The 14,874-nt window shown below is 39.8% G+C and overlaps 1 protein-coding gene across 3 annotated transcripts in view; it reads right to left on the reverse strand.

The window, feature by feature from the left end:
* PDGFRL (platelet derived growth factor receptor like) overlaps positions 1 to 14,874 on the reverse strand; it is a 29,934-nt gene that overhangs the window by 4,369 nt on the left and 10,691 nt on the right. For all 3 annotated transcript variants that reach the window (XM_071743445.1, XM_071743444.1, XM_071743446.1), the window contains 4 exons: positions 8,630 to 8,924; positions 2,537 to 2,688; positions 814 to 1,107; positions 368 to 507 (listed from right to left, as the gene is read on the reverse strand). In XM_071743445.1, the coding sequence (XP_071599546.1) occupies positions 368 to 507; positions 814 to 1,107; positions 2,537 to 2,688; positions 8,630 to 8,924 (881 nt within the window). The remainder of the gene's footprint in view (positions 1 to 367; positions 508 to 813; positions 1,108 to 2,536; positions 2,689 to 8,629; positions 8,925 to 14,874) is intronic.

Below are 14,874 nucleotides of genomic sequence, written 5' to 3' on the forward strand. Positions count from 1 at the left end.
GTGAGGCTTTGTGGCTTGTCCCAGAATAGCTTCCTGACTCGGGCTGTGGCCCTGTCTGAGGCTTTTCTTTGTAAATACTGCCAGAGGCCAAATGCCTCTGGAAGGGAAACCTGAGGGAGGAGTGAGCTTTGCTGAGCTTGATTTTTGCTAACATGGGTAAAGCTCTCCAGCTTCATCCCTGTGCTACTTCTAGGCTCTCAGGAAAAGATGGGCTGAAGTTCAAAAGGGATACCAGTATGCCTGAGCTAGCAGGGGGCAGACACCACAGTCTGAAAGAAACCTTACTCCAAATGTAGACACTGACTGGCATTCAAAGCATTGCCTTTAGGAAGAACAAACATCTTCAGCCAGGGTACAGGTTTCTTACCTCTTGCCCTGGGTACTGCCACCTGAAGTTCACATCTACATCTGGCTCCCCAAGGACTGTGCAGGTTACATGAACACTCTCACTGACTTCTGCTCTACTGGATGACACTGCAATTGTGGTTGAAGGTGGGCCCTTGGGAACTGAAAGAAAGACAGTGTTTGGAAGCAGAAAATCAGTTTCTGAATTTAAGCACACTAATAAACTTGAGTCAATTTTTGCCTCAGTTTGCTTAAGTAACAAGTGATGTATAACTGCAACATTCCCCTCTACACTAGGAAGTTGCTGGAATTTGAACTTGCAAAGTTTTATCACATAATACTTCTGATCAAGATTTTAAAACTTTGGTGACATTACATATTTTACTTTTCTTTTAAAAAAAAAAGTTTACTAAACAATGGCAGGAGAAGAAACAAATAGGTGTAAGCATACAGAAAACTGCACTTTACCTTCCACATACAGTAGGTGATACTTGATGGAAATCTGAGGTGCTCCCTGTGACTCTGCTTTGCAGTAGACAATACCTTTATGATCAGAAGTAGGGTGCTGGTAGACAAAACCCTTCTTCACATCATAAGTAATATCAGTTCCATCTGTTTCAATTTCTCCTGCTGGAAATTCCCTGTGTAGAGTTACTTTTGCTGAAGGAGTAGTAACACGGCATGGGACGACTGCAGGTTTATCTGGGTTCAAGTAGACAATCTCAAAATAACTCGGAGTAGGTACAAAAAGTTCCTCTTTATCTGTACAGAAAATTTTATATAGTTAGAATAATACTTACATATTGGTTTAACAGAAAGAACAGAAACTACGTGTGACCAGAGAAAATACCTGGGCAACATTAAAAATTGACTCAAAGCTTTTTTTTCTTGAGGCATGCATGAACAGAAGAAAACCCACAACTTTTCTAACTCTTCTCTATGTATTTACATAGCTTCTATTAAAACCACAGAAAAAAAAGAAAAGAAAACCAAATTGCTTTACATTGTAATCAGATTTTTCTAATCTTGAGAAAATCTTTGGAATTCCTTTTTAATAATTTTTCAAATACTCATCTGAACCTGACCTTGTTCACTCACCCACTTTTAAAAGTTAACACACAAAGAAATACCCACCACCACTGGTAAATAAGCACTAGTGAAAAGATATATTCTTTGGAACTACAGAATTTGTATACATAGAATTATAGGCAAAATGTTTATTTACTGCTCTAAGTAGCTGAAAAAATTAGGTCTTTTAGAATGACAGAATATTTCCATCTTTCATGTGGTTCTTAGAATAAGAGCCAAAATTCCTCCTTCAAAGCACAAACATTTACATAATAACTTGACTGAGAATGCATCCTCAGAACATTCAGCCCTTCTGATAAATGGCTTCTGCACAGCCTCATAGTCAGACATGGCTCCAAAATATATCACAAACTTGGTGCTTTGTACTGAAATATTTGCTAGCCAAGAATGCTTTGGCTTTGATCATGCAATGAAGGTTGTTTTACCATTCAGAACGTTTTCTATGAGAAGAACAAATTAATCACTTGATTTCAGGTGTGTTGTACCAAGTAGCAGTAAAATGTGAATGGTTATCTACTGTAACCCTATCCATGCAGTATTAGGGCCACAGTCAACCTCAAGCTCCGTGGGACAACAAATGTTCTTAAATTTTGCCTCTCAACATGCTATATAGACTCCTGGGAGAAACTGTGGCCTTACCATGATCAATGAGGTCAAGATTTTTAAGTCACTGCAGGTAAATGAAAAGGGGGTGGGGCTAGCAGGGAAGAGTCCATGTAGTCATCTGAATGCCATGACAAAAATAATCTTTTGCACAGATTTTCTTTATCCAGACACATTTTCAAAAATTAAATATTTTTAATTCATTTTGTATAAGACCTTCAGACTTGTTCCAAGATATTTGCTTTCCTTTGCATTATGCACAATTTTGGTGCACATTTAGAATAATACATAGGGGAAATAGACTCATAAATCACAGTTAGCAAGTAATTTTCTGGTCACCAGCACTGTGTTCCTTAACATCCACTAAAAAAAAAAAAAAAAAAAACCAAAAAACAAAACTGTGGAAGAAAAATAGTTACAGTGAAAGCACTGATGTAACTTTACTCCTATCTTACTAGCAAATACACTTCCATTAATAATCCCTCTGTGAGTTGATTACCTGCAAAAAAGATGTATGTTGAACCTGCTTTAGTCTCATCCTTCCTGCATTTGTTAGCACTGCAGAGCTGAAGCCAGCAGCTGTACTCCCCTGTGTCTGCTGCAGTGGAGTTTGTGAGGACCAGCTGGCTGTACCTGCCCAGCTGCTTTATACTGGGGAAAAGAAAAACAAAGGCACAGTCAAACACAGTTGACTTTCCATGTACATTTCTGTCAGCTCAAGTCTACTGCTTTGTTTAATTCCTCGGCTGCAACTGGCCCGCCTTTCACCTTTAGAATTATGTAAAAACTCCCCCTTTTGTTCCAGCAAAGACCTGCTGACAGGAGCAGTTTTATTGAGTTCAACTACACATAAGCACTTGCAAGCTTTTGTCTTGCACGGTTCAGTCTTGGATCTCTTTCAGTTCCAATTTTAAAACTGGGCTGTGACTGCTGTAGACAATGAGTTCATCTATGTTTTGTCTCAGTTTGTTCCTTATTTTCATGCTGCAAGTCCACCTACATGCACCTCAGTCTTTTTTACCATTAGCTGTGGCACTGCTTCAATAGCATATAACAAAGATAATTCAGGAGCAGTAACTAGCAGGTACTTTAACAAGAGTTTGTTTGATTTTTGCCTACTTTCAGTGTGAACACTTCCCCATCTTTAACACACTGTCCCAGTTTTCCACTTTCAAACACTATCATAAAGACCTTCTATCTCAGCTGGTGTCTGTTTTGTAAGGAACTCATTTTGCATTGCTTACTCCTCTGCCCTGAGCCATCTCACTGGCAAGCAACCTCACACTGGAGTCTCCACATCACCCCTTGGCTATTTTGGAGCATGAACCTGAGAACTGCAGGAGGTGTCATCATGTGACTACACCAAATTCAGCATTTGTGATTATTTCAGACTTGCTTTCTTGTTCTTCTCCTGAATTTTCCACATACATCTCCCACACATTTGTAAACATGCAAATATTTGTAAATATTTATATACTGACCATGCTTCTAAGGGTCAAAGGTGCTGTCTATGAAATGCAGCAGTTACCAGCTCTTTTTTTTTTTTTCCTTTTTTTCTTTTTTTTTTTTTTTTTTTAAGGTTTGCTTTCCCAGCTTTCTTGCAGACAGATTGTTTTATAGTCTGCTGTGTTGCTTCTTGATGGATTGCAAAAGCAATGGTCCAGCAATACCAGTTCTCAGGGAAGCCTGTCAGGATGTGGCAGTACTAATGTGGTCCCCTGCTGCTCTGACCCTTAAAAATGGTATTTTCAACCACCTGCCTTTACATGCTACCACATCCAGAAAACCTCACTTTGCAGGACATTGAGTTACAAAGTGATTTCTGTTCTAACCAAATCAGGCGAGATTTTTCCAGCTTTAGACATTTGATAGCAAACTTCTTTTCAGTGTTTCAGACAGGGTCTGGACAAATACACAGCTTGCATGCAGTCTGAACAGCTCCCACACGCTTATTCAGCTGTGGGTTATATTCTCTGAATACTTATTTTATCCTCCCATTTCTTCTTATTAACGTGGCAGTTACTCTGTAAGGCAGATGCCTGACTGAATTGTTTATTTCTGGTATTAGCATGCTTTGAAGAAACGTGTGTCCTCTAGAGCACCTTTTGTCACCGCGTAGCAGCAGCACTACAGACATGCACTGTGCCGTCTGCTCTAAAATGCAGGCAGAGGAAGTGCTGCAACACAGACCCCACTACTTTCAGCTACACACACTTCCAGAAATTTCTGACTCCCAAGGTGTTCTGCACTGGGACCATCAGCAACCATCAGCAACGGTCCATGGAACCCAACACTGGGCCTTCCAGCCAAGGCCAGGAGCTTAGAAATTAAAACCACCAAATACACAACCCAAACCAGGCTGAGAATGAAGTCTTCCTTAAAGCCCTCAGACACCATCAGCACACTCCTCCACCACAGGCCAGTTTTGAGGCCTGCCTATGGAAACAGGCAAAACAAGTTTCCTACCTGCTACTGCCTTCTCCTACATGACCTCATCTGATTTCACTTTCTGGAATCATGTAATTATGGAAAGCTAAAACTTTCTTTATTAATATATACACTATAAGTTATCTTCAGTTTTTCAATAAGCTTAAGAGATTCCTATTTGTGCAAGAGCTCCTGTTGTGTATCATATCCAACAGGAATAGAAGACAAATCCAAACCCTGTCCTAGTCTGTACTGTTGTTATTATTATTACTACTAATATTATTTAGTTTCATAGTTCACATTTCATCGGCCACATGACTACACCAGAATAAAATGTTCTGCAAGTACCCAGTACTAAATGTCAACATTACAGAGAAATCAATTATGCCAGAACACTTTTGCCTCCATCCCTCAATGCAGACACTGATCTGTAGTCCAAACTCCCAACAGACAGAAAAATAAGGTCAGAGATAATCAACTATTGTGCAGTGGGTTCACTTAACTGAGAACAAGCTATCCAGTAATCAATCAAAATAGCATAGTGAGGTAGTCATCTACAAACATGCACTAACAAAACCTGGCAACTGAGAGTGTGAGTGTTGAAACTTGTGATGTGGCCATATTAAGCAGACAAAACAGGCCATATGAAGTAAATTATAAATGGTAAATTCTGCAGTTAACCAGTATTTCCAAAAAGAAACTAGACAACTACTCCAAAGTCGTATTCCATACATCTATCTTATTAAACCTTAGTTATCTGAAGTTCAACAGATCTTTGTCAGAAAAACTACGGAGAGTTTAGAAGACCTTTAAAAGAAGCACATAAAATGACAGGAAGAACATCACTCTAATAGCATCTAGCAAACTCCTCTCTAGCTGCTGCATTCATACTGACAAAAGAGAGCTTATCTCAAATACAAGCTCCCTAGCAGAGAAACATAATCATCGTGCTGTTTAACACAAGAAAAAACGCTGTAGCTTTCAGACTTCAAAGCACATGGCACAAAAGGAAATTCAGCTACACACAGGCGTATAAGCACCGTCCCAGTACTCCAGCAGGAGCCTGCTCCCCCTGAAAGCAGCCCTTCGTTTCCCTCTGCTCACACTTACTGCATGCCCTCAGTACCTGTGACACTGCTCCTGCCCTGCACACACAGACCTGCATATGACACACATCCAGCTCCCTGTCCCAGCTTCTTACACTGGAACAGTCCCATTTCTCATTAGTTTGTTTCTCGGATGAGGTTCTGTGATATTCACAGCTGGTCTGCAGCAGGGGGGAGACCCATGCTCCAAACCAGACAGAGCAGAGACTGTGTGAAGTTAGATTACCTTCAGCGGCTTTTTCAGATAAAACAAAAGAAAGGGGAAATGTGCTTGCCCTTATTTTTCCTTCATCCCTCTCAGTTTTTGATCCTCCTCATACATTGTAGATCCAGTTTCTGGGTGAGCCTACAGTCATTAATTTGTCATGCAGAGTCTTACAAAACAGCATTCCAGCCCTTCTGTTCTGGAGGTGCACAAGCTACCTTTGACGCTTACCACCACTACGACTTTTGGCGAGTACACAAAATTTTCAGACAAAAAGTTATCTGCAGGGTTTTTTTATGCTGTGCAAGGCAAGAGAGTACTACAGTCAATAAGCCAGTCCTGAAGTGAGTTGGTGTGTGTCCTGAACTCGGGAGCCAAGTTTGCATGACCATAGCTCTCTCCCCAGAGCTGCACTGCATGCTACAGTCTCCAAACTGAAGCGTACAATTTCAGTGTGTACTGCTCTTTACTCCAGCTAGGCCACTGGATTTCTCCTCTGGCTCAACAAGAAGCAGCCAAAGAGTCCTTTCTCCTCCACTCACTCAGTGTCTTTCCCTTCCCCATAAGACAATTTTAGTATATGATAACAGCTACAGGCCTATAAAAACTGAGACTCTCTAGTATAGCAAGCAAAAATATTTTATTTTACTAGGCCATGAAGTATACCTACAAAGAAAAACTCAAAGCAAGCATAGCCACTAATACTACAGAAATGGCTTTTCTAATTATAGTATCTTCCTTCTTAGAAAAGAAATTGTCTTCCAGGCTGCTGTGTTCTCCTCACCATATGGGTGACTTAAAAACATGCAGAGCATGAAGACAAAACATCTGGCTTTTATCCCTACACTTCTTTTTGCAGCCACTCATGGGAAATGCATTATGTGGATGTTAAATTTAACTAGCTGCAAGCCAAAAGACCATCTTTACCCAGAACTACATACAGGAAACACAAAGCAGTGAGCATGCACCTTCAGCATCAGCTCCTGCCCTGGACCTCTGCTCTCAGCAAATCCTCCACCCAACTGAGCTACAAATGCCCTCATCACCCTGAACCTTAAGGTCTCTTCTGTGTCCTGTAATTGCAATTCTGTTAGATGCCAGTCTAGAAAGCCTCCTCTTGTTGCAGATAGAGGACGTTGGCAGTTCCCAGGAGATGCAAAACACTTTGCCTATTGCTGAAACTCCCAGCAAACTGCTTGAAGTTGAGAGTTGAATTTGTGGCACCATTGTTGATAACCTTTCATGCTGCCAGCTCACCCTCAAACACTGAGCTACCCAAATAACATGCTGTCTTCAGGATACTTCCAGTTAAATACAATCTAAGCTTTCTGAACCCACAGACTATAAATTCCAAATTTCTCATTCTACAAAGCAGACTTTGCTTCTTATACATTTATTAGCACTACAGCAAAGATCTTGAGATAATTACTGAAGCCATGGTAAAAGTACAGTGAAAATATAACTGCATGAGGTTCTGCGGGCTGTCTCCATAAAATATTACTATTCTGTGAATCTGAGGTGTGTTACTAATCTATGTTTTCAATTTCTCTGGTTAATTATAGGGTCTTCTGCTTACATTTAATTTTCTTGATTCAGTCCAACTCTGCCTACTGCTTCAATAACTTCTTTCAAAGTAATTGCTCTAAAACAAAGATATAAAAATATTAAATATAAGCCTAGCATACTTCTAAAAGAAAATAAATACCAAGACAAGTTATAACTACCCATCCCAAACGTTTTATAGCATTTGCTTTGTAATTCTGTAACCATATAACAAGTTAATAATGCCACAGAAATACTGTGAACCTGAGTATGAACAGAAAGGTAAATTGCTTAAGCAGTAGAATCCCAAACTATTCCAAAATGCCAAACTACACAATTAGAAAACGCATTTTTTTCCAAAAAATCCACATTAAATTTTTGTACCTTGTCCCATGTGCTTCACTAGGAAAGCACTCAGTTTTGGAAGAGAGCAACAGTCAATCAAATGATGAAGCAGCATTCAGATTCCTCTCAAAAAACTGTGAATACTTGCCAATGCCAGATGCTAACACTCAGATAACATGAGCTTGAGTTCTAGACGACCAAATCATGCCAGCAACATATTTGGAAATGCAGAAAATGTGAGACACACTTGAAAACGTCAACCCCCCCCCCCCCACACACACACAGTCCCGGCTGTTATTTTTCACGCTCAGCTATGGCTGGAAGGACGATCTGTACTGCAGCTGATAAACGCCACCTGCTGGAACAAACCCCGATAAAACATTTCATGCAAACGAAAGAGCAGTAGTTGGTTAAATCGGTCACAAGATCTTTTGAGAGCTATTGCTGCAATAAGCTGTCAGCAGAAAGAGGCTTCCTGCTGCAACTTATGACAGAAGCCTTGCTCCAGCTGCAGAGGGGACAAGCAAATGAACACTCAGGGAAAACTGGTTCACGAATTTCAGAAGGATATGCTAGAGATTGCAGTACTGCCAGTCTGCAGCACTCCTCTTTGTAAACAGAAGTGGAAAGGAGAATAATACATGTGAAAAAATAATTATCAGGGAGTTATTTTAAGGTACCGTCATACCTGTAAGCAAAGGAAATGGATCTGAGAGATTCAGATAACCTCAGTGAGTTACAGAGAGCATACAGACTTGTACTTAATCTAGAAACAAAAGGACAATAGGAGTTGATGCCTCTGCTCATACCTCTCTCAATAATCCAAGAAAAACTCACGGCTCTTAGGGCACTGTTCCCAGTGCTCCACAGTCTCCTCACTATTTATCTTTCACAGACGCATACATTTCTATAAAACACTACTCATGTCAAAAAAAGATCAGACCCTAAAACATGAAAATTTGTTTACCTGAGTCTGGAGTCTTTAAAGGTGTCTAAGTAGGCAGGATAGCTCCAAGTGACATTGCTGCCCTTACATCGCAGCTCTATGCTTTGTCCCGCAGAGAGGCTCAAGGTGGCAGCTACCTTCTGGAAATGACCTTTATCCATCACCTGTGTCAGCATGGACTGGGACTTCAAAGAGGAGTCAACAGATTCTCTCTCCTTCATCCTGGCATTTTTGGGTTTTACTTTTTTGTTAACAGGCCGAATTTTGTTTTCTCCAGGTTCTTTTGGACGCTTGGTCTTAGCAGGCTGTCCAGTAACTAGGAAAATAAAGAAAATGAGACAATGTTACTCATCAGAAAAAGGATGCATAGTCTTTTTGAAAAAAAAAATAAAATCATTCTTATGCCAGAGAATAAAGTTTTACTCATTTTTATGAATTCTTTATCAAAAGAACAAGAGTTAATTTCCAGAAGTTTTTGAAGTCTCTGGCATGACCCATTTTCCTGGGGAAAAAGGAAAAAGAGAGCTTTCATCAACATGTGGAAATTCTATACTTAAGAGTCCACATAAACAGACAAATATGTAAGGTATGAGAACTTTAAAAATGGGAAGGGAAAGAAATACAGCATTTCAGTCTACAGTTACTTTTTTGTCTTTTCTACCACACATCACTGCCATTTAGTGTAGCAATGGTACACAAGTTCTCTGTCTTCACAAGAATGTGACATTCCCATCAATTCTGCATAACCTTTTCACACACAGTGCTATTGTAAGAGACAAGTGAAGTTAAACTGTTAAGTGTGGAACCTCAAGACAATTTATCAAATACTGTTAGTGTTGCAGCTTTCATCTTTAACAATAAGTACTATAAAAATACAAATGGCACTTAAATTACTTGACGGTAGTCTTCAATTCACCATGTCTCTGTAACAGCCATTTAATTTGACAACCCAGGTGAAAACAGAACCTTATTTAAAAGGGAAATGGTAAGAGATTTCATTACCTGCTACAGACAACAGGGATGCTCAGCTGCTTTTAGAAACAAAGCAAAGGAAATTGAAAGAAAAAGTGAGGTGTCTCAAGTAATAGAAAAAAAAAAAAAATCGAGATATCCCACTTTAACAGATGGTAGTTAGCACGAATCTTCTTCAAAATAAGCCTAAAACTCCTGTCCCTCCACACTAAAAACTGCACTAACAGTGCCTGACAGCTAATTCACATTGAATGAACATGGCTTTTCCACATGAAAATGCTTGGGTATTTGACTGAACAGATCAATCAATAAGCTCTCTCTGGAATTAAAAATAGCCCTGCTGTATTCTGAGTTAGCATGAATTAAAACTGGTCCTGGCTGCAGCACCAAGAGCAGCACTCCCAGACTTTGGATGGCTCCCATGACATTCCTCATACACTGGGCTTGACACCTTGCACTGCTTCAGCCTTCCACTTCTGTAAGCCCAGGTTGATGTACACCATGTCCCTTTTAAATGGCACATAGCCTAGTGGGCACATTAAAAAAAAAAAAAAAAAAAAAAAAAAAAAAAAAAAAAAAAAAAAAGGAAAAAAAGAAATGAAAAAAAATTCAATCTGAACATAAGAAAACACCTTTTACTGTGAGGATGGTCAAGTACTGGCACAGGTTGCCCCAAGAGGTTGTGTTGTATCCATGCATGGAGATATTCAGAACCCAACTGGACACAGCCCTAGACCACTTGATCCTAAGAGGTCGACTCCAACCTCAGCCATTCTGTGACTCTGTGATCTCAACATGCAGTGTAAGGCTGCCTGTGTAGGAGAAGCATTTAATTTCTGGTTTCACACCAACTGGAAAATACACAGGAAGACAGCAATGCTGTAGTCATCTTAATTTGCCCAATGCATTTTAAATTCTTTTGGACTCATGCAATAATTTTTTGAGAGGCAAAGATCCAGTTACAAAGGTTACACCATCACCACCCAGAAAAACATTTTTTCCAGTTCTACACTGGCAAAGTTGATTGCAGAGATGCCTTACCACTTCAAAATGGGACACAAACTGAAGAGCTCAAATACAAAAGCCTTCCAAAGATCATAACATCTTAAGATAAAGTGGAACATTTTATTGTTTCTGAAAGTGAAGCAAATATTTATGCTTCTTTCCATTTTCTTGGTGATGCCACAGGCCCTACAAAATCGACATACTTGGGAGAATGGTGGTAACACAGCAGAATTTCAGAAGAGAGCTTCCTGCTTCCTATGAAAGACCACGAAGCAGGGTTTTTCCAGTTACTCAGGGCACATAACCCTAGCAAGGGACACAGTGCATATATTACAGGAGCAAACAGCGCTTTTTCCCTACATTACCTTAGAAAGGCTACAGTGGGTCAGGACAAATGTCTGCCTGGACAACAACACCCTCCTGCTGACACTACCCAGTGAGAGAAACCAACTAGGGAACAGGGACACCATCTTTGCTCCTTTGATACTAGGCTCTAGCTTTTACCCTAAGGGATCTGTGAACTACAGCTACCATTGTTTTATAGTTCTTGGTGGATTTATACTTCTTTAATTTGGTAAACTAAAAAAACTATGCAAATTGTACATAAATATTAGATGCACCCTAGTTTTCACATTAAGTGAATAAACAACTATTGCTACTGTTGCTTTCTCTGTGGCACTTGTACTTTTACAGAACTTCTGTCCCTCAAACATGTCCATTTTGGACTGAAAAGCCCCACACTTCCTTGAAAAGAATATGCACCTTACAACATTTCAGTTACATCACATGGGTAATGGAAAGAAGACAAAAGCAGACAGCACACCAGGTTCATGATTTGTACAAGTGTGACTTATTAGTGGTATATTTTTTCCTATCTTAAAAGCTCATTACTTTTCAAGAAGGCAATATTAGGAGCTGAATGTCTCTCTAGTAATGAAGTGTAAGTCTGAGATCACTTTCCTAAGTAGGAAACATTGGTTAGAAATTCCTAAGCAGAAACCGATCAAGGTATTTATGAAGTCGGAATCATTTGTGCTACTTTGCATGTGCCAACACAAAATTTCAAGTCTGATTTTCACTGCCCAGTTTTGCAAAATAGAAAGATCCTTCTCCAATTCTATACTTAAAAAAGTTTTTCTTTTAGCAGATTTATAAATATGCTGAAAAGCATATGTCTTACGAGATCCCTGTGAAATTCAACTGGATAAAAACAATTCTCTGCCTATATTACAAAACCTGGAGATTAACTCCTAGTCTTAGTTTTCTATTAGCTATTACTCTTCCATTGTCTCAACAGAACCTTGGTTCACATGGAACCTTTAAAAACAGTCTCACCAAAAGCCTTAGGGAATACAAGGACATCAACCAATTCATCCAGGGCCACAATCTTATAGTCTTTCAGAGAACTTCTGCAGATCTGCAAAAAACCTCAACACTTCTGGTGGAAAAAAAAAAAAAAAGAGTCAGCCATACAAAGCCATATTGACTCTTCTCTAATTCATGCTTTTTTATTGATTACTTCAGTTTACAGAATACAGAGATCTGGCTTAAATCTTAAAATATTAGTGTATTTCCATTTTCATGGAAAGCGGTAATTATGTAGTAGGTTATGCACCTGAGTTGAGGCTTCAGGTTCCAATTTCTTTTGGCTCAGGTGTATATCACCAAATCATGGTACTGAAATACTGTTCATGTTATTGATTTTCTCTAAAGCCAATTCCTCTGGAATATTAATGAGATGTCCTATAATGACTCTCCCTTCAGAGAAAGATTTCTGTCTTTGAGCCTGCTATTACAGTGCTAGTATGATACTGCACTAAAAGTTTCTGGTATGTTTATCACATCACCGTCTTCAATTAAAACCTCCCTATGCACCACCACAGGGAACATGGATGCACACAAATAATTAAGGTTTTATTTTCTGTAGGTGTTCTTTCTTAATCCCCATTCCTACCAGCCTTACAAATTTTGCAGCAGTCTTTCCCTGCTCCACCCCAGCACATCAGAAGAAAAGGATTTATGGCTGGCTTTTCCCTTTGGCAAGTTGTTTCTCAAACTCTTTTTGTCTGCCTTATTCTGATTTTTATATTTAACCCATATGTGAGTTAAGCAGCTTCCTCATCTTATGTAATTCTCCCTTCTGAAATTAAATGCATCAGTAGTTTATTTGGCTTTTATTATTCCTGGAAGAATATTAAAACTACAGCCTGGCTGTTCTACAGAAACATCTGAATCCAATTACCTGAGTGCTGCTCCAGATCAAGTCAAGAATTTGTTTTTCTTGGGGGTTGTTGAGTAGCAGCCCTAAGAAGTCATCCTATGTGGCATCTAACCAAATACACTCAGTGTCACACCCTGACACACGTGATCCAGCCAGTGTGAGGGTGAGGAATTCTTCCTTTTGCTTTCCTATCCAGCCCTTGCAGTCCCCCCCCCCCGTTATTTTCCTTAACAGAGCAGTCATTCCCCCCATCATGTTGGGTGGTCAGTAACCAGGTTGTTTGTTCTCCACAGGGCTGGGATTTCAGTCCAGGTGACTGTTACTGTCAAACCCTGACATGAATCAGACTCAACACTAAAGCTTCCTTCAACACTTCTACTATTGCCACTTCTGCCTTGGGTTCAGCTGTTCCATCTTTCCTGTATTATTTGTGCCCTAGTATTAGAAGGTCACACTTAAAACCTTTTGGATCAGCAATCCCATTTCAAAATAGCCATTCCAGTTCCCTCGTGTACTTTCCACATGTCTGTAGAAGCACAGAAGCTTTGGTCCACAGACCCTTTTTGTTCCATCACCCCAAACCCTATTAAAATCAGACAGTTTGTTTTAACTAATTTTTGCCATTTCTACTACATTCTGACAGCCTCAATCCTGATGCTTGTTTGAAGGCATTCAGATCTTACAACTTCATCCCAAAGAAATGCATCATCCCAAACTGTGTGCTCTTCCACACCTGACACTCTGCCTTTAAGAAGCTGTTGAAGTCTCCCTATGAAAGTTTTTCAATGCAAAGTGCCAAAAGCCTGGTTTTGATTTTCTCTAGATTAGGGTTTTTTTCTCTCTGCACAAGCTCCCTCTGTGCCACGTTTCTGTATTTCCCAGTGAGCCTGAGCACTTTGCTGCTATACCACACTCCCAGCTACACAGTGAGACTCTTGTCTGTCTGACCTTGTATTTCCCTGCAGGTGACAGCAGGGGCATTTCAGGAAACGCCATCAAAGGAGCTACTTTGATGTAGATGTACTTTCTACACTGAAAACCTCGCTTTGCCTCTCTGCTGCACCTCCAGAAGAGGTGAATTTCCAAGCAAGCTGTGACCATGCTCCTCCCCAACACTTCCTGTAAATCTGTCCAGGTATCTACTGACACCACCACTTCTGCACCTCACAATCCTGCCTTCTTTCATTGCCAAATCAAGTATCTGTATGCCAAGTAGCTAAGTGGTACAGAAGTTTACCACCTAAAATAGAAGAGACACAATAATCAAACCCCTTTAAGCACACAGAACCTACCACACAGATTCTCTCATTTCCTGACCCAAACTGTAAGATTTCCCCAGGGAAGAAAACAAATTCAAACAGTGCACTTTTGTAATTACATGAATGTCATGCTTAGGATACTCTTCCATCACAACATTCATTCACAGAGCCCTCACTGTTTTAATCCAGCAATAACATTTCTATTAAAAAAAATTTTTTTTAAATTAATAGTTAGTAGGAAAATAGCCATGGAGAAAACTCCTCCTTTCTACCTCTGAGCAGCTCCTAGTATCAGTTGTAAGATGCAGAGTACTCATTTCCTCTGCAACAGTACATTCAGGGTCCCTACTAACTCATCAAGAAAGAGACTATGCATCAGTATGTCACAGAAACACACTATGCAGCACTTTTGCTCCTGGTTCACAGTATGCATCCCATCCTTTAATGTTTGTCTGCCCCTTGTCCTCACAGATGTTACACCGACAACAATCCCCAAATGAGTGCTAGTCACATAATGCTAAGAAGAAATCACTTTTAACTTGAGGTGCCACCTGTACCCTCGTGCACATCTTGGCAGCATCAGAAAGCTTTGAACTGTCATTAATACTGATTAACTCTTCCTTGTGCAAAAAAAATAAGAAATTATGAGGTCTCTATAAAGCATAATTCTTAACCACCAGGATTAAGATGAGAGCGAAGTGTCTATGGTCATAACTAATATGACAAAACAGGCTGGACACATCTCTATTTGTAGTAATTCGAATAAAATCCAGTCCAAGGAAATCCAAGGTAATCATCCAAATAAACAT

Source organism: Heliangelus exortis, chromosome 4 (assembly GCF_036169615.1).
Source record: "Heliangelus exortis chromosome 4, bHelExo1.hap1, whole genome shotgun sequence".
NCBI lineage: Eukaryota > Metazoa > Chordata > Aves > Apodiformes > Trochilidae > Heliangelus > Heliangelus exortis.